At 44.7% G+C, this 27,477-nt stretch overlaps 1 protein-coding gene across 1 annotated transcript in view; it reads left to right on the forward strand.

Moving 5' to 3' along the window:
• Positions 1 to 5,049: 5,049 nt before the first annotated feature.
• Positions 5,050 to 27,477, forward strand: part of LOC145964332 (RNA-binding protein MEX3B-like) — a 41,315-nt gene continuing 18,887 nt past the window's right edge. Inside the window, exon 1 of the mRNA XM_083086973.1 lies at positions 5,050 to 6,303. Coding sequence (XP_082943099.1) covers positions 6,006 to 6,303 — 298 coding nt within the window. The 5' untranslated portion in view covers positions 5,050 to 6,005. The remainder of the gene's footprint in view (positions 6,304 to 27,477) is intronic.

Genomic DNA, 27,477 nt, shown 5'->3' on the forward strand with positions numbered 1-27,477 from the left:
AATTTCTTTGAAGCAACTTCACCAAAATACGTCCTTAAAGAGTTTAAGAACTATGTAATATTTATATAATTATTAAAACGTAAAAGAATTTATAAAAAAAAAATATTTAACCAACTTCTTTTACAAATGTCTAACGGTTCGATATTTTGTGACAATCGTTAACCGAAATTTTTGAATCTTTGTGTGTAAAATGCGGGTATCTTTCAGTCTGACTATGGTTTCGGGTCTGGTTTATTGTCCGTTTCGCAGAAAAAAAATATAGAGAAAAGCCGCTCCATAGGAAATCTATTTAAAAAAAGAATTTCTATGGGCACCCGCATTTTTCCTTTAGTTTTCTCTTTTACTTTTTTGTTCTTTTTTGTTGCTTGAGATTAATGATACTATATTCTATTATTTTATGAATTTGAAACGGAAATGGTATAATGTGCGCAATAATTATAGAAAGTGACAATAGTTTGTAGAAAGAATTTATATATAGATTTTTTCATTTATTTTGTACATATGCTATTTTATTTATTAGTATATGTGTATGTGTTTTTTACTTTATTTTATTTTAGGACAAAATTGGGCAAAATTTAGAGAAATTAGTGGGAAAAAATAGAGATATATAGGAAAGGAAATATATTTCTAGACATCTAATTGATAATATTATAAGCAATAATAATAATAATAATAATAATTTTATTAGCAAAATAGAATGCATAACTCTATATAAAATTAAAAATAATTATACAATAGAAACAAAAAAAAATTTACTCCAAAAAGTAAAATTCAATTTCTAAACTTAATTAAAAAAAAACAAATAATTTATTTTTGGTATAATTATACAATATTATTAAATAATATCTGTAGTGCGCACAAAATTGTATTTAAATAATAAATTCAAATTCTATTCTACCGTTTCTGAAAAACCTATCTAAAATATCAGTTCTCACAGCAAGAGACGTGTTATGCCGGAGAAAACTGCATTTCTCCAATAATGAAAAATTCCACTTATTGTTAAGTTTCTGGAACTGAAAAGCTTTATGAAAGAATTTTATATTGTGTCCTCTAAAACCCAAGGTAGTTTTTGTTTCTTGTTTTTTCAGATTTTCTCTTTCCTCTTTCTCTCTGTGTGTGTCGTCGCATAATAAATCTTCGATCTCCAACACGTTTTCGCCTTTGTTAAGACGCAGTAAAATATAGAATTTGGATTTATTACAATTTTCCCTTGTTTCGATTGTAAAAATACTCTTGCTGGTATAATGTAAGAAAGAATAGAGCATGCACATCTTTTATATTATCGAGATGTGGTGGGTCAATCGAATCAGCGCACAAGATTAAGCATTTCAATGAACGCATCACCGCGCAACGTTAATAAGTGACAAGTGTTGTGTCTGCGCTAAGAAACATACAGCGATATCCGCGAATGGATCAGTGCGCTCGCCTTGCGCGGGTATATTTAGAAAGGCATTGCACTTTATCCGCGCTATCATCAGTTAAGCACGCTATTTGTGTGTTTTCGTCGTTGTGCAACTATCTTACATACGGTACCGCAGCGGTTTTGGTAGCCGCAGAGATCCCCTGCCTTTTGCGCGCGAGCGAGCAGCGCGTGGGCGACTGGCCACGCGATTTTGTGGATAACCAGACATTAGACGGCCAATCAATATCGGGCGCATTACGAGATAATTCGATACCGGTATCGTATTAGTTCTCTCGGATCGCCTCGAGGAACGTGAAAGCGGAATGGCGCTTAGTTACTCGATTCACGAAAGCTTTATGTAATTGCATCGCTGCGTCATAATTAATACGCAATTTTAGCCAACTCTCTTCTCGATAATCAAACAATAAGATATTTCGCTTACTTGTGTGTCTAATGGAAATTATAAAGGTACTAGAGATTCTCTCGCTTGCGAATATATCTTTGCAACTAGCCACCGCTCCCGACGATGTCGTCGTCGTCGTCCTCGTCATCGGTATCGACTCAGAGGCTAGCAATGCGGTTCTGCACCCCGGCGATCGAAATCGAAAGAAATATCTTCTCCGCGGACCCCTGCTTCGCGTACATACTTATATCTACGCGTACGTAGGTACGTGCATACGCGGTGCGTCTATCGCGTGTATATCGGCGAGGACGCGCGAGGCTCACCACGGGAGTCGCCAAAGCAACGACAATGATCGCAACCGGTTGCGCGCCGTAAAAATACGACGAGCGACGCGGAACAGAAGAGGAGTTTGTTTAATGCGTCGACCGGCCAGAAAAGCGGCGCAAAGCGCATCCTTTTCAGCGTCGACCGGGACCGGCCGCATCCTTCGGCACCGCCTGGGCGTCGAAACCATCTTTTCTTTCGGTATGCGAGCTCAGAAATCCGTAGCAAAAACAGGAAAGGATTACGGATTACGAGAAAATCTCCCGTAGTTTCGACCGTTCGTTTGAATTCTCCGCTGTAATTTTTGCACGCGCGACTTTATACATTTTTTCTTTTTTTCTCTTTTTTTTTAAATTTATTCAACAGGGGTAGAATTAAATTTAGTGCGCTTAATTTTCGGCATCGACCGAAAGGTGGAAGCTTTTTGAAATAATTATTCTCGAATCTCGGTCAGCGCAGCCAGTACATCGATCATCTCCTGAATTAATCGGCGATTAATAATCGGCGGCGATTAGTAATCGAGCGTGACACGTTGGTGCGAATAATCCAGCGCTGTTGGTCGATCGCGTTTCGCAAAAGCGGCGGGGAAAGAAGGGAATATAGAGACGGCACTTTGTAAAACCATGCGTGCGATAACACCGAGGTATTTACGAGCGAGCCGAGAGCACGAGCAATCGGCAGGTGCTCGTGCACAAGGTGGTTGGTGTCTCGAGACAACCTTGAAGGGAGAGAAAGAGAGATCGGCAGAAGTGCACGGGTCGTTGCTTTCGGCATGCGATGAGAAACAAAATTAGTCGCTCACACCTCCGAGCGAATTCAGGTAGGCCTTACCGAAAGTCTTGGCGAAGCCTCGCGTCTCGCTTTTTCGTGGAGAACGCTCTTCTCTCTTTCTCTCTCTCTCTCTGTCTTTTTATCGCGATTACGCGATTGCATCGAACAACAAAGTGTTCACCGTACGCTTTAACGAGCCATTGGCTGGCCCGATCCGTGGAAAACAATGAATCGCGGATATTCGTGGATCGCTGGCGGGCTCCCGTCGTCTCGTCTGTCCTCGAAAATGGAGGACGCGGGCCGATCTGGTGTGGGCCCCGACTAAAAATCGAGCAATCGGCCAGAGTGCTCGGTCGGAGAGAGGACGAAGGGTCGTCGGCAGAGAACAATGGGATCACGCTTGCGTCTCGGTTCAAGGTCCGCGCTCGCGCGTCTAGAGATTCGGTTTTAGAGAGGAGATGGAATTCTCTTTTCACTCTTACTTAACGAAACCGCTAGTCGGGCAGGTGGTCCGTCTGGGCCCGGTTGTGATTCGCGAATTAGGGGCCCGCCAACTATCGGGCCGACGAGCATTCACTCGACCTTGTTCACGTCAGCGTGGACTAGGTATGTCAAGCGTCGTGTGTCGTATATATCGTGGCCTCATCCGAGAAATTCCGAGATTACTCATGGTTTTAAATCCGATGTATCGATTATTCTTTATCCTTGGGAAATTTAATACGTAAAAGAAATATAATGATGCGATAACATACGAGAAATTACATTTTATAGAATGTATGTACAAGTTATAAATTTATTAACTCTTTATCAATCATAAATAAATATCGCGAGGAAACGTAATATCTCTAGATAATGGAAAGGACAGAGATACCCAGTATAATACACGCTATACGATATCATTGCCAAGTTTGCAGGATCAATAATGAGCTTGACGATATCTGAGATTCTCTTTGCTAAACAGAAACGAACAGAAATCGTAATATTGGTCGCGTGAACGCTCAGCAGCAATTCTCGTATAGCCGGAGGTAACACGGTACAATCATCCGCTAGCAAAGTTCAAGGACGATAATCGAGGGAACTTATCGCGACAAGTCGTAAGAGAGATTCCTCTCGTTCCTCCGCGGAGGATTCAATTAAATAAATCGCGAGAGCGATAAACGTACGGATTTTCTCCGTTACATTTTCCTCGGGGATACGTTTGATGTAATATTTAATTTACAACGCGCGACGGATCGTCGCGGTAATTCAAGCGTGCGTTTTACGATCTAAAGGACGAGCCGCCATTATTCGCTCCGGATTTCTAAAGGTCTTTTCTTTTGCGTTTATCTTCCCGTTAAAATGAAGAGATAACCGCGCGGGAAAAGTGTTGGTGCACCTCGTGCACGGATGTGCGCGCAAAGCATGTGACAGCTACGGGAGAAGAGGAGAAAGAGCGTTATACGATCCACCTAGGTCGGTGCACTTTGACCCGTTCGCGAGGAAAATCATATATATATATATATATATCGTCGCAGATATTTATTTCGCTAGGAGAGCTCGCGTCCTGACTTTGCGCACGCTGGAAAGCAACGTTCGAGATGATATTCTCCGTGTGAAATCTTGCGAGCAATTTTGATTCAAAATGGGACCAAAATTCACGTACACTTACGAATCATTCGGGAAGGCGATTTAGCCAAGTTTGATTCTCGCTAGTCTCGCGACAGGTCCAAGATAGCGTCGCAATTTTTTCAGTCAGCCTCGAAGTTCGTCGAGGTTTTGGAAAATTGTTGGAGTAAACGGCGGCGGCGTTTCCACAGGGAAACTTGGCGAAGGCTCGAACGGATACACGAAGGGTACGGAGGGGGTTGCGCGAAGTACAATCGGGGACGGGAGTGCATGCATCCGTAGCCGTAGCGTCGAAGGAGCCGAGAGGAACGAAGCGCTACGTCGCTCGCTCGCTCGTTGGTCGGTTCGTTGGCTCGCTCTCTCGCTCGCGTCGCGTCGCGTCGCGGTGCCGGTAGGTGCGCTAGCGCCTGTGCGCCGTGCACGGGAGTGGGGAGGGGTGGCGCGTCCCACGTGACCCGGCCGGCCAATCAGGCGCGCGCATAGCCGGCGTCCGGCACATGGCGGCGCGCCGGCTTCGACAGCCGCAGTCGCAGTACGTCGCAGTCAGTCGCAGTGGTAACACGAGCGAGAGGGTAGTTGCACGCGCCTGCCTTCGAAAGGAAAGATCGCGGTGAAGAGAGGTGAGCGAGCGAGTGTGGGATAGACGGAGGGAGCGAGGAAGAGAGGATCACAAGCGGGAAAGGGAAAGAAGGGAACGGAAACAGAACGAACGAGCGAGCAAGCGAGCGAGCGAACGCGCGCCCCTTGCCTCCGTTTTCAGTGTTTCGGTCGGTCTCGCGCGACGACTCAACCTTTCGTACGGTCAAGTCAGTCGGCCGGTTACGAGGCAGCCGAACAACGCGATACGAACGAACCGTCGTTACGTCGTTCGGGCTTGGAGCGAAGAGAGAGGGAGAGAGGAAGAGGGAGAAGCGAGAGAAACGAACGAACGAAAGCAGCATCGGTCGAAACACACAACTGTATACGCACCAGAGAGGAGCAGTTGTACGGACACTCTTGGAACGGACGCATCCGATAGAGAGACCAGAGCAGTGGGGATATCGAGAAGGCCATTTTCGTCGCCGGTTCGCGGGTTACGTACGAGACATACCACACACGACCGGCGTGTGTCTCCGGCGCGAGAAGAAACGAGCGTCATCGTCGCGAATCAACATTCACGAGGGACGATCGGTGTACGCTTCGGCAGCGGAAGAGCGCTTTATCAACGATCGTCGAGATTGACTCCCACGCGGTGCGGTGTCGTTGGCAAAACCTCCGTTTTTTTACGCGTATACGTAATCTTCGAACGTGAATTACGTTGTCGCATCGTCGCGACTGTATTCGCAGCTGTATTCATCGTGTACCGGCGCGAGTCGTCCGACTCCTCGCCATCGAGCCGTTCCACCTCGTTTGTTCGATAATAAACTCTAGTGCGACGACAACCTTCGAAGCGCAGCGTCGTCCAACGTCCCGACCGGTGTTAAACGAAGATACGAGAAATTATACATAGTATAGAGTGGAATGCCGACGAGTTTGTTCTGCGAGATGGACCGCAGCTCAAACGGCAGCAGCACCGGCGCCTCCTTCGAGGATCAGCGCGCCTTTCAGCTCGCCCTCGAGCTGTCGATGCTCGGTCTTTCGGAGAATTCATCCGGATGCCCCGGCGTCGGCACCGGCAACGGCACCACCAACGATCCGGATCCGCTGCAGACCACGCCGGCCGTCTTCGAGGAGGCGCGTTCCAAGAAGAGCCAGAACATGACCGAGTGCGTGCCGGTGCCCAGCAGCGAACACGTGGCGGAGATTGTCGGCCGACAGGGTAAGTCGCTCGTTTATACCTCGTTGATTTTACTTTTTTTTTTCCATTCCCGACTATCGCGCCTCTTTATCTCGTCACGTGATCGTCTACCGAGAGAGTCATTTTTACATCCGTCGACTCGTTCGATTGCGTGGAAGAGACGTAAAACCCTGAGGAGAATATCAATTCTCTCGTATAATAGCGAGATAAGCGAAATCGTGCACGAGTATATAAATGTCGGATTTTTATCATCTTTTTAATCTAACATCCGGTAGATAAACGTGCGGTGAGCAAACGCGCCTTTGTCATCGTCGCGGAGACGGGCATTAGTTTCTTTGGTGCTTTTCCGAAGCCGCGTCGCGATGCCAAATAGCGTCGCGTTGTTTCTCTGTCTCTCTCTCTCTCTCTTTCTTTCTCTCCCTCCCCCGCTTTTGCACGTCCCCGCTGGTTGGCCGGTCGACGGAGTCGCGCGCGAGTATAGCGTCACTGACAGTTCATTGGCACGGCTGTAAACGCGAACGCACGCCGCGGGAAACTTGATACTGGGCGCGATGGAGCAATTAAAGCAATTTACATTCGAATTTTGTTTCGCGCGCGCCAAAGATGAGAGAAAGAGGGAGAGGGAGAATCCTCCCCCCTTTTCGAACTTGTCCTAGGTCGCGGTTGTTACGACTTCCTTATTTTTTTTTTGTTTCTATCTTATCTGTCCCACCAGCGGCGACGTCTTGGAAAAATGTTTATGGTTCTATCGGACGATGCGACACGATACGAAATGACTCATAAATAAAGACGCGTTATGTTCGGGCGTTGCATGCCCGAGACCGATGACTCTCTCTCGGTCTCAACCTTGAAGACTGGGCATCGTTCTACGAAAAGGCAATTCGTCTCGCCGCTTCTTTATTCTAACCGTATCCCGTGCGTTTTTGTTTTATACCAGCTTGTAGCTTTATAAATGCCCGAAATATGTAGTATTTTGTAGAGTGGTATTAATATTTAAGTGACTTAATTAATTTATACTTAATTATTATTTAATGACTTTAAAAATAATCGAAAAGACCATGTACAGGGCATATTGAGGATGATATGATTTATTATTAAGACTGACGTCATTTTCAGGGGCATATTTACATGTCACCTAAATTTAATAGAGCACTTTGGATCACGCGGTTATCGAGCCATTCGTTTCGAAACGTCATTAGCTTCGTAGTGTTTATCGCTCGTTGTGTTTACACAATATAGTCGAAGTTGGGACGTGTCGTAAGGCGTTTAGCGCAAAACACAACGGAGGTATTTCGTTAATGGGAACGTATACACTTATCTATCTTTCTAATCGCGCGGCGGGCGACGATAAGAATCGCTGCATTTATTATACATTGGTTTTCAATGTTACATTTGCCAAACAATGTATTGTCGCGCGTCATAACGTTCGTGCGCGTTCCGCTCGTGTCTCGCGAAATGTTTAGAAATTCAAATAACGGCGCGGCACGTGGCCTTGCCATTTAAATTTTAATGTCTGTCAACGGCAATTGTGCGCCGCTGAATAATCGGCGGCGATCAATATCGTTCGAGAGTTCTCTCTCTCGAACGTTATGCATTCATGCATACCCTACATATGTACGTCTACCGAGTCTGCGACGCGATTTTCTCGAAAGCGCGGACAGATCGCGCCGAGAGATCCGCAAAGAGGTGCGAAATATCGATCGTCGAATTGGCGCCGAAACAGGGTGCGGATTGGCGGTAATCGGAGCCGTGCATCTCCCCTACGCGATGGAAGAACGGGGGGAGGGGGGAGGGGAAGGAAAGGCAGGAAGGAAGCGACCGTACGGCTTCGCGGTCGTCGTCACGACCGCAGCTGCTAATACTGACCGCGGCGATATAACATTAGGTTCGAGCACTTAGAACGATGTCGGGCCGCGGTTACTCGCGTTTGAAATTCCGCACCTCGTCCCGAGTACGTGCTCCTTCTCCCTTCCGTTTGACTTTCGCGCGTGCTTTTTAATCGACTCGTATCTCGTCGTGTGAGAACCGCAAACGACGCTGTACGTGGTCATTCATTACGAAAGTGTACGTTTAGTTTTGTTTGAGATTATTCATTTATTTCGATACGCGCCGCATGTTTCTCCGCCGATATCTCAAACTTGTATATAATTCGATAATTTTTATACGATTTAATGGCGTCATGAATCCGATAATTGATTGGTATTCGCGCATTTAATGATACAAAAATACATGATACGTATCTTTGAGAATTTTATTTTATTTATTTTTTTTGAGAATATTTTTAAAATATTTTTACGTCTAAATATTAGAAGTATGCGTGCATATCCTGGCCTGGTTTCTCTATTACGAGATGCATTGTGTCTCGTAGATAGAGCTACGATTAGCTTTTCGACCAGCCGCCCGCCACGAAACCAGTTTGACATGCCTGGCATGAATCATTGCCGTTGTAATGCGAGAGTTCTCGCCGTACTAGTTTGGAGCCCGATTCTATTCTATTCGACGGTTTTCTCTCGTTCGTTGCCGTTCGCGCGAGATCGCAATTTTCTGCGGAACGACACAGTGTCGATTCACAACGATGACATCTAATGAGTTTGATACGCCGTTCCATTATGAGGATGTGGCTATTTGTTGAGTATTTTCGCTCGCCGTACCTCTCTTGCTCTCTCCTCTTGTCCTTCTCTCTTCTCTCCACCCTTCTCCTCGTTCTCGTATTATCTCTCTCGGCTTCTCTTTTCCTCGCGATTCGCCGGCGCTGTTGTTGTCGCTTCTCTTTCTCTCCGTCTTCCTCGCTCTACACCGCCGATTATGCACGTCTCTCTTTCTCGCTCGTTGGCGACTCTCCTGGACCGGAAGTTGTAATGAGCGCTTCTGTCGCCAGACCCGTCGCCTCGCGTCGCATCGTGACCAACGATGACGTTACTTTGGAAATATCACGGCCGGTTATCCAGGTCGTTAGCTTGTGCACCGCGTGACTTCGAGAGGGAACTCGATTCACGAGGGGAATAAAAAAAAAAGAATATGTAATTGCAGCTTCCAGGAATTGTGAGAGCGCAAGGAGCGACCGTGCGCTATCCCTACATAGAAGTCACCTTATGATTATTTTTTTCCCTTTTTTTCTACCTGCTATTGCTATTTATCTTTCAATTCTTTGTCTTCGGTTAGAGATATTTACTTATATAGATTAGATAAATATTTTAAAGGGAAAATTTCCAAATTTTTCCATGTATATATGGATTCTTTTTCTTTTAATTTATTGTTCTTGTTAAATTTATACGTCACTTTGGAATTTTTAGAAAATTGAGATATTGAAAGATTAAACTTTTTAAAAATATTTTGTGATACTTTCACTCGTAATATTTCCTGTATATTTTTCATGTAGGTTTATTTTCGCTTACGTAGTCGTTTTAAATTTTAAGTTATGCGTTTAAGAAATTATTTAAGAATCGTAAATCTGAGCGTATCGAGAAATGTAGGTATAACGTATGCATAACGTTCTCTCAAAGTCGTAAAAATTCAAACACAAAAGAGAGAGAAAGAGAGAAGCCGCGGTCTCACAGTATTATCCGCGAGCACGTGCCATGCGTCTCGCAATCATGTGTCACACGCCAGGATTTTCTACAGAAACATAAGATTTGTGTCGCTGATGAAATCGTGTTAATGGGTCCCGCGTCGTCGTTAACGCGTCCTCGTGAAAAGGGCAGGAAAAGAGAAGTGCCGACAGTACGAGAAAGAGAGAGAAAAAAATTTTTCGTATGTTTTTTACGACTTGTTTGCGGATGCTTTCGGAAAAGATACGCATCCGATTTTATCTCGCGCTCGCGCAAGTTTAAATTTTATTTAACATACATATCGCGATTAGAAATTACTTTCTCTCGGTGAAACATTTCAATCTTATCAATAGAAAAATAAGTAGAGAGAAATATATTAAACGATATGGACGGTTAGTCAACATACTTTTTGAATTAGATTACTCCGTTAACGTATATTTGAGGAAAATTCTTTCGTGCTGCTTTACATATTTGGTAATGTTTACAGGCGATGGAATGATTCATGAGATAAGATTTAATAATATTTAGTTATTTACGCAAGAATATTCTTTCAAATTACTTCGGTCGGCAGATATATTTTGACCTTTTTTTTTCCTTTCCTCTCTCTATCTCTCTTCTCTATCACCACAAATGTTGATTATCGAGTGAAAAGGGAACTTTCTTACATTTTCTAGATAATCGCGCGACTAATGGCCAAGAACAGCCAGAACTCGTTTGCATTAATGAAAAGCAACGGCGAGTGTGTACATGTGTGTGTGTGTGTATATGTGTGTGTGTGTATGGTATGTACCACGCTTCGATTTCTTCGATCATTTGTTTTTATATAGCATTTCGCCGCTTTGCTGTTTATGCTATCGAGAACAACGTGGGGAATCGGTGTTAATTCGAATTAATTATCGGCCTTTAATTGAAATTAATGACTTCTTGATGCGATGTTATACGCGAGGAAGAGGAGGGGGGGGGGAAGGGAGATGAAACCGTTTGTGCTCACACGCAGAAATGTACGCACCGAATGTGCACCACCACGACACACTGTGCACTGCAGTCGGTTTCAAAAGCCGGCCGGTCGGGCGGCCGCAGAAATGATGCGTTTCCGGTCATGAAAGCAGAAAGTTTGTACAGAACGGAACAGCTGGATTACGCGAATATCATGCCGCCGTTTTCGTCGAACGGACATCGATATTTTGTTAAGCGGTTCAATTGTCCGTCTTTCTCTTTCGCGTGGCTTTATTTACCAGAATGCGGCATCCGTTCGTCTGTTCTGTTCGTTCGCCCCCTCGTCGCTTCGTTCTTTCGTTCTTCAGCTCAATTTGCGGGCGAAGATGTCGAAACTTCCCGCACTTTCTCTACCGAAACCTTATGCCGACCTGCTTCTCTTGGAAGACAATCCGAGAAGTCTCATTCGTACAAAAATCATGTGGCTGTTTTGATCAGTTAATCGATTCTAATTAATCTCGTAAAAATACTTCATTTGATATCTACAATACCCTCTATAAAATGATAATTCGCCAAATTTTTGATATCCTCTCTAAAGTTGAATTTTTGGTTTAACGAGAATTAGTCGTTTAAGGATACTCGCATTATTATGCATTGCAATCAGATGTACATAGCATATCGAATGATAGAAAATCGTGCCGGAATTTCGAGAGTAGATTTCGGGATCATGCACGGCTGATTTCGAGGCGCACACAACAACGGCCTGAAATTCTTTTTTTCACCGCGGGCTCGGTCTCTCTCCACATTTCTCGCACAAAAAGATCGGTCGAACGCCGCAGCACATTTCGAGAATGGAAGTCCTTCGGAAGAAAAAACGAGAAATTGCCTGGCGGAGCGATGGCCAGGGTGATGGTGGTGCCGCTGTGACGGTGGTGATGGTGATGGTGGTGGTGGTGGTGATGGTGGTGGTGGTTGTTGATGCCTTTGTTGGTCTCCAAAGCAGCTGCCGACCCACACCGGGCCTTTCCGTTCTCATGCTCGAAACTCGATCGACACTCGACCCGCAGGAACAAGAGAAAGAAGTAGAGAAGGAGAGAGAAGGAAGGAACACGGGAGGCAGGGCAAGGAGGAAGCGCCGGTCGCATGCGATGACGAGAGAGATCGGAATCAGGTTGGAGAGAGTAAAAGCATAGCAGAAGGAGAGGAGCGAGGGAGCGAGGGAGAAGCATCGCGACTACCAGCGCGAATTTGTTTGAGAGCCGCTGTGGGCCTCGACGTGTTGCCCCCGTCTAGCAGATGTTTATGGCGCGTTGCCTGAAATGAGCGGTTTTTCTCGTTTTCTATTTATTTTGTCTGCCATGTGCGCGGACTACCCTCCGGACTTACCGACCGGAGGTCCTCTCCTGTCTGTCCAACTTCCCTCCGAAGTCTGTCCTCGATAACTTTTCTCCTCATTCGCGGGGAAAGCTATTGCGCGAGTCTCGCGATCGAGTAGTTTATAATAACAGAGTAACACGTGACGTTATCGATAATCAATTGCATCGATCATACGCAGTTGCAATATTACGTGTATTAATGAGTAACACGAATATATTATAATAACTTAGTAACAATAAAAAAAAGGAATGACAAGATAAAGAAATGTTATTGTCCGTATAATGCGATCGCCACCGTTGAAAATTTGATCAACGCGAGTGCATCACGTGAGAGAGAGAAGCGTGGAATATATATATTATTCTCGATAAAAGGGAGAGGGGGGAAAGAGAATATGCATGGCCGTATAAAATATGCACGTTGTCGGCGCACAATCGCGTTCTTGTGCATCTGTTTGAAAGCGAGCGCGCCGACCTTGAATTAAAATTATGCTGCACGCGACTTTTATTACATATCCATTCAAACGGCATCCGCTAATACGGGCGTTAAACTGCGCGCCATAGGTCAGGCGGCTCGTATGCGCATTCATCATCTAGTAATTTGGAGCGGACGGAAGGGGAAGAGAATTCGACCTTTAATAATAATAGCGTATCCTCCTAACCAGCGCGCTTTGAAAGCACGAAGCCCCGAGTTGTAGAAAATTTTCGAGCCCTCGACCGCAAAGATGAATTTGCATTCTTGACAAACGAGATAATGAAAGACGCAATTAAGGATCGCTCGCGATCGTCGATGAATAGCGGCTGTTAACGCTAATTAATCGGAATCGTTTCCGTCGCGATATATAATGCCCCCTCTTACTCGATTTTTGTCGGTCAATTTTTAGCGAAAGCGATATACGTCTCTTTCACGAAAGACAGGGTAATATAGAATTTCGTTTCACACACGAGACGCGCGAGAGTGGCTCGTTCATCGGAAGTGGATGGCGACGTCTTTGTTTGTTGCACGCTGCCAGACGTAGTGTGTGGGACAGTATTCGTGGATACACGAGGGGATATCGAATATCCGAGAGAGACTTCGCCTAAGAACCTTCCTCGCTTTTCAGCTTCGCTGCCGCCTCGTCCTTCCTCCGCCCGGCTCCTCCGCTTCTTTGTCAGACCTCGGTCCCGGCCTCTCCGTTTCCTTTTCCTCTCTTTATCGCGCGGGACATATAGCCTGCATCCAGGATGGTGCATCTGCGGGCGTTGCATATCGACCTGCGTGGCTCTCTCGTGGCGCTCGGCGCGATTCTACAATTCACGAGGCTCGTAACAAAGTAATTCTGAATTATCAATGCGAAACTTCCACACGATACATGACACAATGCGGGACGTACGTGACGAATGTATAAAGTACAATTTTTTAACCAGAAGAGGTAAAAAAAGTTATTAACTTTTGTTGACATACACGTGTGTTGCATGTATTTTTAGAATTAAAAAAAAAATAGAAAAAAAGAAGCTTAAATATTTTTCAAATGGAAGCACTAATAATTTTGCATATTCGTGTCGGAGCCAAGTAATCGATATGATATGCGTGATTTTTTACGATTCTTTGAAAAAATTTTAGTTTGCTTAAAAAGTTAAACGCGCAAAATCTGCAACAAAGTTCGAAACCATCTATTTCTGCTGTCGTTCGAACTTTAAGGAGTCTTCTTTTTCACAATGTGGTGCATATCCTTTCCGTGTATCCGATTATTCCGAAGACCGCGCATACCAGGAGGAAGCGGTCCACCCACCTCCATCTCCTCAATTTCTCTCTCACTCCCGTACGTGTACACATGTGTACACGCATACAAGCCCGCGATGAAGGCGTGAATGTGTATTATGCGGACGCGCAGGCGGTCGAGTCTCTCTCGCTCCATTTGGCCAATCCGCGTCCCGTGTACTTCGCTCGCAACAATGCGCTCGACGTGGCACTTCCGTCCGGACGAGGAAAAGCGCCGAGAGCGCACCTCGTTTCTCCCGAGACTCCGTTCGATGCATAAATAAGTCGCCCTCAGCTCGGGAAAAATTACCACTCGCAATAAAGACTACATTTTCTCACGTAGCGATTATACGAAATTATCCTGACGCGAAAGTGTACAGTTTAGTAATCGTTTGTTGACTTGATTTTTGTTTTAAATTTACATCAAGTCCACTTATGGATCGAACGCGACAAAAAAGCCGAGAGGAAGGTAGCGAGACCGCGAATTTTCGAGCGCATTTTTCCGAGACTCAAGGAAAAACCTCGACCTCGCACGTCGGTCGACCTTTCTCCATCCTGGTCGAGAATCGAGTATGAATGTCGACCAAGCGGAGCACGTAAGAGAGCCTTCGTAGTACGTCGAACTGTGACGTAGTCGGCGGTGCGTGTCCTAGGTCAAGATTCAAGACTGTCTACTGTTGGCCGTCCGCTTCTTTCTAGCCGAGATTGGTGGTTGGCTGGTGGCTGACTGGCTGGCTTCATCCTTTCGCCGCTCTTGGCTTCTCGACTCGACTCGATTCGATTCGATCCTCGATTGTATGCGTGGGCAACGTACACGCGCGCATGCGTGCGTGCGTGCAACGAGAAACGAGACTCCCGCACATACTCATTCTATTTCCCTCTCGCTCTGTATCTTCCATACGATGTTCTCTTCCTCCTCTTCATAGCTCCGGTGTCTTCCCACTCGTGATTCAGTCGGTCCTTGTCGCACAGTCATCCGTTCACTCTCGATCTCAAGAGGAGGCCGATCGGCCTCTGTCCCAAATTTTTTCGTTCGCGCCTTTTTTCTCGTCCTAGTTTAATGAAATTATATGAGCAGCGACATGAAATGGAATCCGTTTTCGAAGGTCAACGCCGCGAAAGCGCTTTGCCTAAAAAGAATCGTTTCAGGCTCATCTATAGTATTTATATATATTTACTCGTCGCTCTTTACATTTCTTTATCTGAATTAAAATTCTTCCATAATTATCAATTTATCTTCATCGATAATTATTGATCTCAAATATATTTATATCTATCGAAAGTAAATAGCTATTCAATATATATCATATAATGATATATCAATATATATCATGAAAAACATATGTATCATATATATGAGATTAGATATGAGAGGAAAAGATCTCTCCTTTGTTTTCAAATAGTACGAGAAAGCTGTCGTCGATACTCGCGTGCGTGGCACGTGCTGCGAAGCGATACGTTAGCTACTACGTTAGCCAGGCTTTCAGGCTTTTGTCACCGTTACGCAATCGCAAAAGCCGCGGAAAGGGAAAGCAACGAAGACGACGACGGCATTCTGGCCGCTCCAACGAGATACGGTATAGGTCTCGACGAGAGAGAGAGAGAGAGAGAGAAAGAGAAAGAGATGCACGAGAATGTTGTACGTAAAAGATGACGAATCACGGCACTGACCCACTTCCACCCCCTTCCCCTCCCCCTCCTCGCATCCTCTTTATTTTTTATTTGCTCCAAATAGACGAGCCCTTAATAGCGCCTTTGCACGAAGTAGTCGAAGTTACTTACTCGGTGTTTTACCTTCGTCGACAAATATTCGAGCGGGTGCCCTTTGCGTTATTGTAAACATCGCGATAATGAAGAAATATGCAAATCGTGTTACACAATTTATAAATATTGCCATTACGTTTGCTTAAATCTCTGCGAATTCTCGCGATTAATCGTTCTCGATAGAAATAATTGCATGACTCTGCCGGACTAGAATAGAGAAGACGCAATGTCGGTTTGCATTAAACTGGAACAATTCTCTTCGCATCGCACAACGATTCCTTTTGTCGTCGTCGACATTGTTGCATCCTGCGCTTTTTCGCGTTGCTAACAGACAATGTAGGAGCTCGACGACACACGTAATCGCTTTTTTTTTCACGTTTCGACGACTCGATTGTGCGGCGACCACCGCGTATATGTATGCATATGTATATATATATATTATGTAGTCGACGATAAGAGCGCGATTGTAAAGCCGTGCCTCGTGTTCCAATTATTCAGAGAAACTTTCGCTCTCGCGATATTATTGGGACATGTAACGCGATCGTTATTAAGTTGCCTTTATGCGCCCGACATAACATTTTGTTCTCGCGAGCGCGAAAAACGACCCGTCCTTATTTCTTTTTTTACGCGACGATTATTCCGAGCGACATTCCCTCGCTCCAGAGACTCGTCGACGATGTACGTGTACCGTAATAACCGAAAACGAGGTCTCGTGATGGTGGTTGGTCTCGAATATCGGTCGCGTTCGCGGGCTCTATCTCTATTGAAATCGCTAAATGCTTCTAACGAATAACGCTTGCCGACATCGTTGTTCATTAACGCGGAGATAAAGCTATGACGCGGGTCAGAAAAAAGCGCTAACCCCGATTCATCGCTAATTGTTAGAGACACTAACGACGTTAGACACATCGGGCTCATGGTTGCGCCACGTGTTTCATCGCACACGTGTCACTCCCGGCAGTGGATCCTCTATAGGTCAGGAGGAATCGGTAAACTCAAATTCGAATTTTACAATACCTCTTTTGTCGATGAACATAATTCATTGACGAGCGCATTGGATGTATATATAGCATAATGGGAATCGAAACTCATTACATCGTTGTAATTCCCGACAGCTTAAGTGATAATGTTGTTCGGTTTCATACTATATAAAAAGGTCATATAAAAGTAGTGACGTGAAACAGGTTGATGATCGTGTGTTTTGCAACGTGAAAAGATTTATGATTTCAAGCGTCAGTAAAATCTACATTTTATTAATGATTAAGTATTTTTTTTTCAGGAAAGAGATATCGATTTTTAAATAACGCTGCATTAATGATGCAATTTCGCGTCTCTCTTTCTATCGGTATAATTCTGCTTGAGATTTAATTCGATTCAATGAAAGAGATTAAGCGGCAATATATCGAATATATTTTTCCATTCCTGTGAATATCGGCATGATATTTCGCGAGCCGACGTCGGTGACCTCAAACTCGATCGCGACAAGGAATCGAGAGAAGTATCGTGTCGAAATTCACGATCGCACACACTTTTTCGCGGAACGAAGATCGAATCTTGGCGGTGATCTTTCGCGCCGAGAGATTTAGGAGATCGGGCAAACGCGAATGATAAAACGGGGGCGCCCCAATAGTTGTCTAGAGATGCACAGATCTCGTAGACAACAAAGAGGTTCCGAGAGGTTCTCAACCTCTCCGCAGCGTGCGACGACCGCCGTGAAACACGTCGTGGTTCCCGCCCGTGGGCCTCGCGCCTCTCGCATACCCGTTCCTTTGTCCAGTTCTCTTTTGAAGAGCCGCCGCGAAGGAGAGCAGCTCGCCTTGAGACAAAGCGCATGCACCTACCGACGCAGAAGCGCGCGTGTGGTGTGTGCGCTACCTTACCTTACCACCCCCTCTCTCTCTCTCTCTCTGCTTCTCGCGTGCCCCGTCTCGGACCCTCTCCCTCCCCTTTCCTGTCCGTCCCGCTTCGGCTGTCTCCTCATTCTCTATTATTATGTTTTTGCGATTTATTTGTGTCTGCATCGCGCGTTCAATTTTCGAGGTTTTTTCGCCCCTTGCCTCCCGCCTACCTTTCCCCGCCTTTTTCTTGGAGCAGAAGTCGTCGGCCTCCCGCGCACACGAATCCGCAGGTGCATCGTTCCTCACGAACTTTGCTTCTACGAGCGAACGAGCGAGAGGGAGAGGGGGAAAGGGAGAGAGAGATAACGGCGCATCGCACCTGCACGCGCGTGCCCATCTTTTGTCAACGTCATTCGCGCCGAAAAGCGGCTCGCCGGTTAATCGACTGCGTTAAGAGACAAGGTGTACGAACGCACGTGCCGCTTCCTTCGGACAACGTGGCCAGACAGGTGCCCGATATAATTAAGCCGACGACCTGGCTGCGTTGGGTTTGTCCCGCGCCGTCGCGTTCCTCTCCGCGCATTTCGCTTCAGCGCCCCCGAAATATTTTATTCCGCCTCGACGCACCTGCTCTTCGAGATTGTCTTTCGACCTGCCGACGTTCCTTTAAATATTCCTTTAAATCAATATGATTTCGACTTTATAAATAGACGGGGAGATAACGATTTCCACAATTTATTTAATCCTGACGATAAAAATGTCGAATATCGATTGTCTTAGATGGGTGAAACTCTCCTTCTACGAGATTTAAACTCGAGATTCTATTTCGGTTGTGAAAACCGTTATGTCCACGTCGTGTTTCTATCTCGAAAGAGAAAGCGATGAATAGAATGGTTTAGCCACGTCCATCCGTCCTCAGGTAGCCATCGCGATGCGCGTCCTTCCGTCGAGGCAGGACGGCAATTTTCGGTACTATTGTGTGCGCGCCGAGGATATATACTCCATGGCCCGTGTCCTTCCGGACCTGACCTCGTCCTCTCTCTCTCCGGGATTGCACGTTATAATACCTGTCTTTCGACCGAGAGCTATATACCTGCGTTTCACGAAGCTTCTCGCGTACCCTTCGTGCGGAACGTTTCACGTCGAACGATAATGGCCCGTGTCTAACAGCCGAGGCGGGCAAAAAGTACTTTGACGGAATTTTCCAACCGCTCTCCTGCGTTGCCTCGGCTCCCTCGTCCTGTGAAATTTCTTACGCGCCAACATTTTACGACACCGCTCATTGAATTTAACAGTTTCGGAATTGGTTTAGTGCGCGAGGGAAAAAGAAAGAGAAATATGATATATATTTCTGACAAGAGAAAGTGGAAATTGAAGGACACGACCAAGACGGGGGTCCACGTCGACACTATCGATGGCGAACATGCGCTGTCGGATACAAATATGATGTATCGCAGGATAAGATCTTTCGTGGCGAGGTGAGGCGACATTGTTGGCGGGCTCTCCTACTTCCTGCCGATGACCGAAGAGGCTTAGAAAGGGGAATTGGATGTATTCGTCATGAGAAGCGCGTTATGATGACAATGGCCATTGCCTGTGCTAGACGAGGCTGGACGAAGGAACGGAAGGTGCCTGGATCGTGCCTCGAATCCGAAAAGCTCGCCTGGGCTCGCACATTTGTCCTCCTCGATCGAGTGACTATTTTCGAGAACGAGTCGATTTTTTTTCAAGAAGCGCATCCGATCTGCTAATTAATAACGTTCAATTTTCAAAAGGAATTTTCAAAATAAAGTTAAATACGAGAGAGAAGACTCTCGCGGTGCTTTGATCGAAACGCGGTCTCTTTTATGTGAAGCAACAGCGGACTTCCCTTTTCAAATTTCTAGCAATATCTTAATGTCACATCTTTTTACCTAAAGAGAATGCGTCACGTTTTCAAGCTGGCAAACAAGCCGCTACGCAAGGCAGATTACGAGCCTCTTCATTTGCGTCTAGTCGGTGTGGGTGGCTCGAAAAGGATAGAGAGATGTCGGAGGGAAAGAAAGCGAAAATCCGACCTGACTGGCCGGCCAGCCAGGCGAGTTTATCCGTGCTACCTTATCTCGTTCAAACAATCCTGTTATCAGAAGTCTCCCGGCTTCGCGTATCACGTTCCTCGACCGGTTCATCGCTTCGTCACTCCTCGTCGTTTCTCCTCACCGTCAAGTGCCCTGGCATTGAGCACCACTGAGGCCTCGAATCGTTGAACCACGGAGTGGTTCAGTGGCTCCAAGGCCGGCGGAAACCACGGGTGGGATGTGCGGGGCAGAACGGCCCTTCTTCGACTGGAATCGTTTCTCTCTCTCGTACGGTGCGAGCTTGAAACGCGCCTTCCCTCGTCGACCTCTGCTTCTTCGCGTACTCTTCGTGATTTCGCGAGGAAGGAAGAAGTAGAATAAGACCAAGATGACAACGACCAAGACAAAGAAGCGAACGATACGGGGAGGAGGAGAGTTTTCGTGGGCGACAAAAATGTCCCACGTGCCGCTCGTCGTTTCGTCTCGACGCCCGGCGTCTTGTTTTCGAATCGCTTCGTTTGCGCAAAAGTGCAACGCGCTCTCCCTCGTGTCTATGAAATTTTCCGACATGATTGAAACTTCTCATATTGCATATCATCGATAGCTTTTATTATTGAAAAATTCCATTTAATCCATCACTCAATTATCCGGGTAGTATTTAATGACAAGCTTAATTATTGGAAAGATGTATTGTTATCCAGATACTGTATCCTTTAATTAAGAATGTTCGATAATAGCGTGATATTGTCTAGGCAATGATGTTGACATTTTCATTACTTCAATGTCAGAGGCGTGTCTCGATTTACTTTATTGGAAATGTATATTACGCATTATTATACGAATGCGATAGAGTTGTCCGTGCAAAGAACTCTATTAGGGTTGCGATTAGAGTCCAAGTAGACGTAACGAGACCGGCGTGATTTGCGTTTCGCATTGCATATTGATGCGAGTCATTCGAAAGTTACATCGCACGGGTTATATTTCACTCATTTGCAGTGAGTCGCATTTCTTTGTGTATCGTCCTGTGCATTCGCTACGAGAAAACGACACGAGCGCGCGCCATCATCGAATCCAGTCCGTTTAGTTTTCTTGCCAATCTCCTTCTCCTTCTCTCCCTCTTGGAACGCTCTAGACCCATTTTAGGATTGAAATTTGCGAGATTATCGAGCCCACCCCGACTGCACCTGCTCCCGACGATCAGAGTTCGCGGAATTTTAAAGACGACGCTCAAGCGACCAGTCGTAAGTTGTCTCAGAAATCTCAAGACCGATAAGAACATTGCCGGATTTCGCTCGTTGATCTCAAGATTCGCGACGTCATCCTCGCGTACGAGATCTTTTTATTCCCGCGAAAGAAACGGTTTTAGCACCTATTCTTTTGAGACGGCGCGAACATCTCGTTATCGCGATTCCCTAGATAGATCCTCCGGTAATCATGCGGAACTATACATCCCGGCGTTTCAACGGTCGTGATTAATTTTAATTTGCATTAAACCTATACGCACGACGCACACATTGATTACATTGACCGAAGATCTGTGCGCGTTGACAGGTTGAAAGCGATTACGAACGTTAGGCACGCAATTAGAAATCGTTGCGTTGACCAACGCGTGTTATTACTGAATACCTTTAACTTATTGTGCAACCCGTGCCATTTGATGACGCACATCACACTCGAGCTAACTTTATGCAGGATAAGTGAAATCAAATTTGTGGAGATGCCATCTCTCACTCCTCCGCTCAGCTAATCTAGGAATCGTTGAGCAGAAATGTTGCAAAATTTTCTTGCCATCCCTCTCATCAAGGATTTATTGTAAATCGTGACGAATTTTGCGGGGGATTGTCACGTTTCGAACTCGTCTCTTATTCGGTATTTTTGGACGATCTATTTCCCCTCTTGCTTGATCCTTTAGCTTTTGCTTCGAGATGCATTGCAAGCTTTTATCGGAGAGTTTTCGCCGAAGATTCGGGAGAAAACTTTAGAATGGAACGGAAATCGAACGGGGATATCTATCGATTGACTGCGATCGATAAAATTTCAGATACACATAGAGATATCAGAAGTAGAACACGAATTTTTCTCTGAAAAATCTCTAGAATCTAAACGACATTACATTCGCTTTCAATCACGGTACACAGTATTGTACGATTTTCCGTTTATCTTGCTGTTTATCTTGATTGATATTCGCACAACATTAAATATTTGACTTATATTACACTCGTGATGTATATGTATTATGAGTTTACAAAAAGATGCATTCTCTTGACGAAAGTTTTCCATTCCACTTGGTCGTGCAAATAACGCGATTCCGCAGATAATATTTGCGACTTTGTTGCACGTGGCCAGCAGTAGTCTATCTTTTTCTCCCTCCCTCCCTCCCTCTCTCTTTCTCTCTTGTCCGTCATAGATAAACTATCGATCAACGCCTTTATGCGAATAGTCAGCTTGCATCGCTCGCTGACGCGAGGAGACAATCGATAGACGCGATATAAATATCGGGGCAGTAGAGTCCACGTAGTAACAATTATTTTTACTTCGTAAAGATGCGGCTGTAGAAACGTTTCATGGCGGCTCGTGGCGATCTTCTTTATACTTGAGATATCGATTTCTCCGATGCGGATGTGTAAGTGCAAGGAACCACGCAGTTGCGTAGTGCGTGTTTACACTCAATTCGCGACTGACGGTGTCACGGTGGATTTCGCAATAAATTCAAGGATGTTTATGACTCTTCAAGGCTTCGTCTGCGCGATGTCTGCCACTGTTCGAGGTCTTTCGTGATATACATTTGTATCGTAATCATGATTAAGAAGAGATGATTAAAATGATGATCAAAAGTGTATATTCAAAACAAGATTTAATAATTATATTATATTGACGTGATTAGTATAAATCATGTATGTAAAGGTTGTCTCTCTCTCCTTTCTCTCTGCGACAATTTTCAATAAAACGATAATATGTATCGCGTTTACATGCAATCGCGAAAAAAACATTTTACGAAAACATTGAAATTTACTTATCGAGAGTCACGTATCAAAAGCGAGATACACTATGCACTTGAGTTTTTAGTTAACATCAATGTTTACGGTATGATCTTTTGACATTATAATGTTGACAAATTTAATTCTCTCTCTCTCTTTCTCTTAAAATTTATTACTCGTCTCGTATATCTGATGTATAATATATTATTCTCGCTCGTAGAACTTTGCAATAGTGCAAGAGTACATATATAGTCGTAGGATAAAGGAAATGTCGTCGTCATTGCCAAAGCATGCACTCGCTTAGGATCACATTACAGTTATACCTCGCAAGAATTGAAACTCGGTTCATCGAGAAAAATCCGCGTCCGTGAGCGCGTTGGTTGTCGCACACGATCGTGATATAAGGAGCTCTTATCTCGGTATCGCGCGAATTTGCAATTTTCTTCGAGAGAAAATATAAGAGATAGCGCCGCGTTGGATGAGATTTCTATTCGCATAACGCATTTATTTTTTCTTATAGATATCTCGTTTATTATATTTACGGTTAACGCCCGGCGTAAATCGCGATTATAAGAACCTCTCAAAGAGCGAGATAGCGCGAATGCACCTATGGAACTGTCGATACAGATTTCCCGCTGTTTTCTCGCTCGTGTTGAGGGAGGAAGCAGCGTGAAAACGGTGGAATCAAGCGAAGTTATATCGACGGATACGGGCAGTTTTCGTCGAATTTCCCACATTGTCGGATCGAGTGGGTCGAGCGATTTTTGTTCAGGTAGCATCGAAATTCGATTGTGTATTTGTCGAGCAATCCGTGATATCCGGGGCTCATTTCGGTCAAGCGACCGCGCTCGCTCTCTGTCTCTCTTTTTTTTTCGACTACTTATCTCCTCTGTTTCCTCCAACTCCCTCGGTGCAGCTTAGCGGAAAAAAATTTGAAGAAATATTTGAAGATATTTATAACTCTCTCGCGATCTCTCTCTTTTCTCTCCTTTACTCTAACGGTAAAGAGCTTCGAGATATTTACAAAACGCGCGCGCGCGACACTTTCTTTCGGTCGTCTTTCGTCTTTCGTGATGGCCCAAAGCCCGCTCTTCTCCCAGCGCGATTTTCTCTTTAGGAAACGTAAATGGCACGGATTGGTCCGGACTCCTTGGGTCTCTGTTCCTGAATAAGTTCCCATGGAAACCATTGGCGTAGCCGGCCGCTAATCTTTTCTAGAGCCACCGGCACACCACGAGCATGCACCGCACGTAGGTATATATCGATCGTGCGTTCGAAGGGCGAGAGAGAGAGAGAGAGAGAGAGAGAGAGAGAGAGAGAAAGAGAGAGAACCCTACGGAAAATCTACCCTCGTGCCAGAAAACGCCGAGGTTGTATTCGCGCATTCGATGTATTTTTATTTTCTTTGGTTGAGACCCGAGAAGAAGAAAAGAGGAGAGGAGAGGTCGTAGAGGTTCTTTCAGCAGATAAACGATCGTGCGCGTTTCTACCACGACTGAATGAGAGGACAATGAAAACAGCGCGTCATAAATGCTCTTATCGCACGTGCGAGATACGTCGCGACTCGCCTTGCGTAGCGATTAATCAATGAATTATTGAGAGACGAGGAGACAACCGGTCGATCTCTAATCAGCTGTTCAGTCGCGCCGAATATGACGGGAACGCAACGCCGACTTCTGCGGCGAATAACGCGAGAAACGCTTGTTATTCGCAAACATTGGAGCAAGTTCCATCGAACATATATATTACATAATGATCGGAGCGCGGTGTAGCATGGTTGATGATTCACTGTTAGGTCAATATCTCAGGCTGGAAACACCGGTCGGGCCTGTTACGCGACGAGGGCTGTTTCTGCGAGTGATCGATAAGCCACGCGTGTCTCGTCGGGAACGAATGTGCGTGTATCGTCGTGGAGGGATCGTCGGTTAGAGGGTAGACTATGACGATAATAAAGAGGGTTAGGCTACGCGGGATGATAACCCCGTTGCGTATACACGAATAATTAATTTAATTTTCGGACATTCGCACCGAGCGTGATGTTCTGGGGATAAAAAAAAAGCCTGGGAAAATTGAAAATTTGTCATTTCAAATTTGTAATTTTGCTTTGACGAGATATTGATGAAGGATACAGTTTGTCGAATATCATGCGTGACAGTTCTCTCGAAATAATCGCATATGCGGCTAATTCTTTTTCCGATAAGTCCATGCATTACGGTTATCGCAGTTGGAATTATCGCATCCTCGTCCTTAGTACGATAAATAATTTTGCAGCGAGACATCCGAGTGTATGGATAATAAGCGTGACATTGCGCTATCGTATCGCACTGAATAAAAATATTTTTCCAATATTCTTTGTTCCATTTATGCGTACACATATACATTCTGCCTTGCAATTTGCAATCGTTTATTTTGAAAAAGACACAAATTATATTTCTCGGATGCATTAAATGGATAGTGGATTTCAATACCTTAAATTTCCACTTGATAATGTCATTCCTTCATTTTACTGACATATTAACAATGTCTTAATCAAACGAATATAATTTAGAATTTTTTTTTGTAGGAAATCGAGAAACATTGTATATAAAAGGGAGGCATTTTTTCCTATTACTGTGTCATTTCTAATCGTGCTCATCGACCCCAAAGCCTTTCTCATTGCGTCTTTTTACGTGAGTCATGATGATAACACTCACAAAAGGAGGTGGAGTAATGAAATTACACACACGTACATTCGTACACTTGTATATAATATCGACGGCAGGTATTCTCGATACCCTATGTACTGCACTTTGCAAGATATACTTTTACAAGCGTGCACTACGCTCGTTTGCTCGAATCTCGATGACGTAAAACTCGACGAATCGGTCCCGTATTATTAATATTACTCTGGTAACGATACGCCGTGATTCGTTGTATAAAGATGTTAATTAATGCAGTCCAACCGTTGCCCAATATCGATTCTCTCAAGTGGGTAGGTCGAGAATGAAAAACGTTTCACGGGCGACAGCGTCGCGCCAGCAAAGTAAAATAAAAACAATGTACTAGATATCTTTATTCATGCCGCGAACCGTGCATTAAATAAATGTTTCTTGACGTCATTTAGCATGAAAAAAATTTATCAATTATAATTCAAAAAGTTGTTCTCGACAATGAATTAAAATTAATTACAGAAGCAAATAATGTGCATCATGAAAATGTACTTTATTGGATGAAGCGTTAGCTCGAATTGCATATTATATTCACAGAAAGATATATATTAATAACCCAGCAATATATCGAAATATTGTAATTGCGATTTTAGATAAAGGGGCGATTTAAAAAAAAAAAAAGTTCAAAAGGAGGCAGTTAATTGACGGTCTTTGTCGTCCGAAGCTTCTTTCTCGTCGTTTCTCGACGCTCTGTGTTCTCCGATGCTTGATGAATGGACGTACTATTCGCTTGTAAGGCATCCATGCAGCGTGCGTAACGCTTGCGCGGATCGAGAACGATTGAGAGAGAGAGAGAGAGAACGACTGACAGAGAAACAGAGATATGCGGCGCGACGGCGTGGGTTGACCGGCGCGCGTTTTGACATTAAATTAGTTCACCCACGCGTAACTTTCTAACGTAGCGATGTTTCCCAATTCGCAATTCTTATCATGCGAATTGCACGAATGTATTTGCTAAGCCCCTTTTCGGCTTTACCATCGCGCGTCTCACGCCTTCTCTTTCAAACGTATATTTCTCTCGCTGTACAATCGGAAAAACTAATAAGCGAAAATTTTATCATGCTCTTCTAGGTAATATTATCTAATCGAGAATATATTTTGACGATAAATTATAAAATTTTATAATTATATATTTATTTTTTTTATAAATATCTCAAGTTATATATTTGACATATATATAAAGTTTATTTTTATATAAAAAATTACTCGATCTTTATTAATTGATTTATGAGGCTTCTTTTCACGTTGGAGAGGTTCCGGCTCTTGGCAGATCACACAACTATCCGGGAATTTTCTTGGATTTTCCAAAAATTAAACATTTCGACGTGTGCCTGACGTTTCTCGAATGATCGATTCGTCTTTGGAGGCGCCGTCTCTTTGAATCGAGCTAAAAATGAATGAACGATACATAACGTTCGCCGTTAACGCCGACTGACGACATGCCAGGGTACTCGCCTGTGCTTTACAGTTTAAGATTGTAAATTTATCCAGAGACTTCTTCTCTTCCTCTTCTCGCCGTTTCTCTCTTTCCCTTTTACCTCTGTCTCCTCTTTCGCTTCTCGTCATTCGATAGTACGCATCGTCTACTGTCTCTCTCCTCCTACACTCGTCGATTCGCTTACAATAATCGCTTGCGTGTCGCGTTGATCGTTTTACCGCTCATATAGAAGGCAGACGTTAAATCGCGAAATTAATTTGCAAAAGCCCCCTCTGGATGTCCTCAACTTGTCAGTCGATGACATCGTAGTCCTCCGCCATCGATCTCTCTTTCGTGAAACTTCTTTCGTTGCCTTCGCGAGAGATCAACCTATCTCGCGCGTTGCGTAATCGTGACCCTGTTCCTTTAATGAAGTAATCCGACACGTGGTTGTCTTCGCTTCACGCTTTCATCGAGATAAATCTGGCATTCAGTCGACAGATCGACACGTCAATGTCGCGGTCGATCGAGGGAGATGAAATACGTTTTACGCGTTTTAACGCGGAGCCTAGAACATATCTTTGAGATTCTCGATCTCGACCTCGTGCACGATTTCTCCGAGGATTGTGTGTTTCTCCCGGCAAAAGTAAAATAGGCGAATCTAGTAACGGTCGCACTGCAGACAAATCGCTCCCGAAGTTTCGCAATCGATTCGCGTCATGCGCATTATTCGTGCTTTAGATCAAGCGATGCGTTACTGGTAGGCATCCACGTAAGCTTCTTCTCGCGTTTAAATGCGAATATGTAGTCACGCCAACTGTGACCTCGCGATTAT

Source organism: Camponotus vicinus, unplaced genomic scaffold, assembly GCF_025532165.1.
Source record: "Camponotus vicinus isolate PSW18456_S1 unplaced genomic scaffold, iyCamVici1.0 SCAF_1, whole genome shotgun sequence".
Classification (NCBI taxonomy): Eukaryota; Metazoa; Arthropoda; class Insecta; order Hymenoptera; family Formicidae; genus Camponotus; species Camponotus vicinus.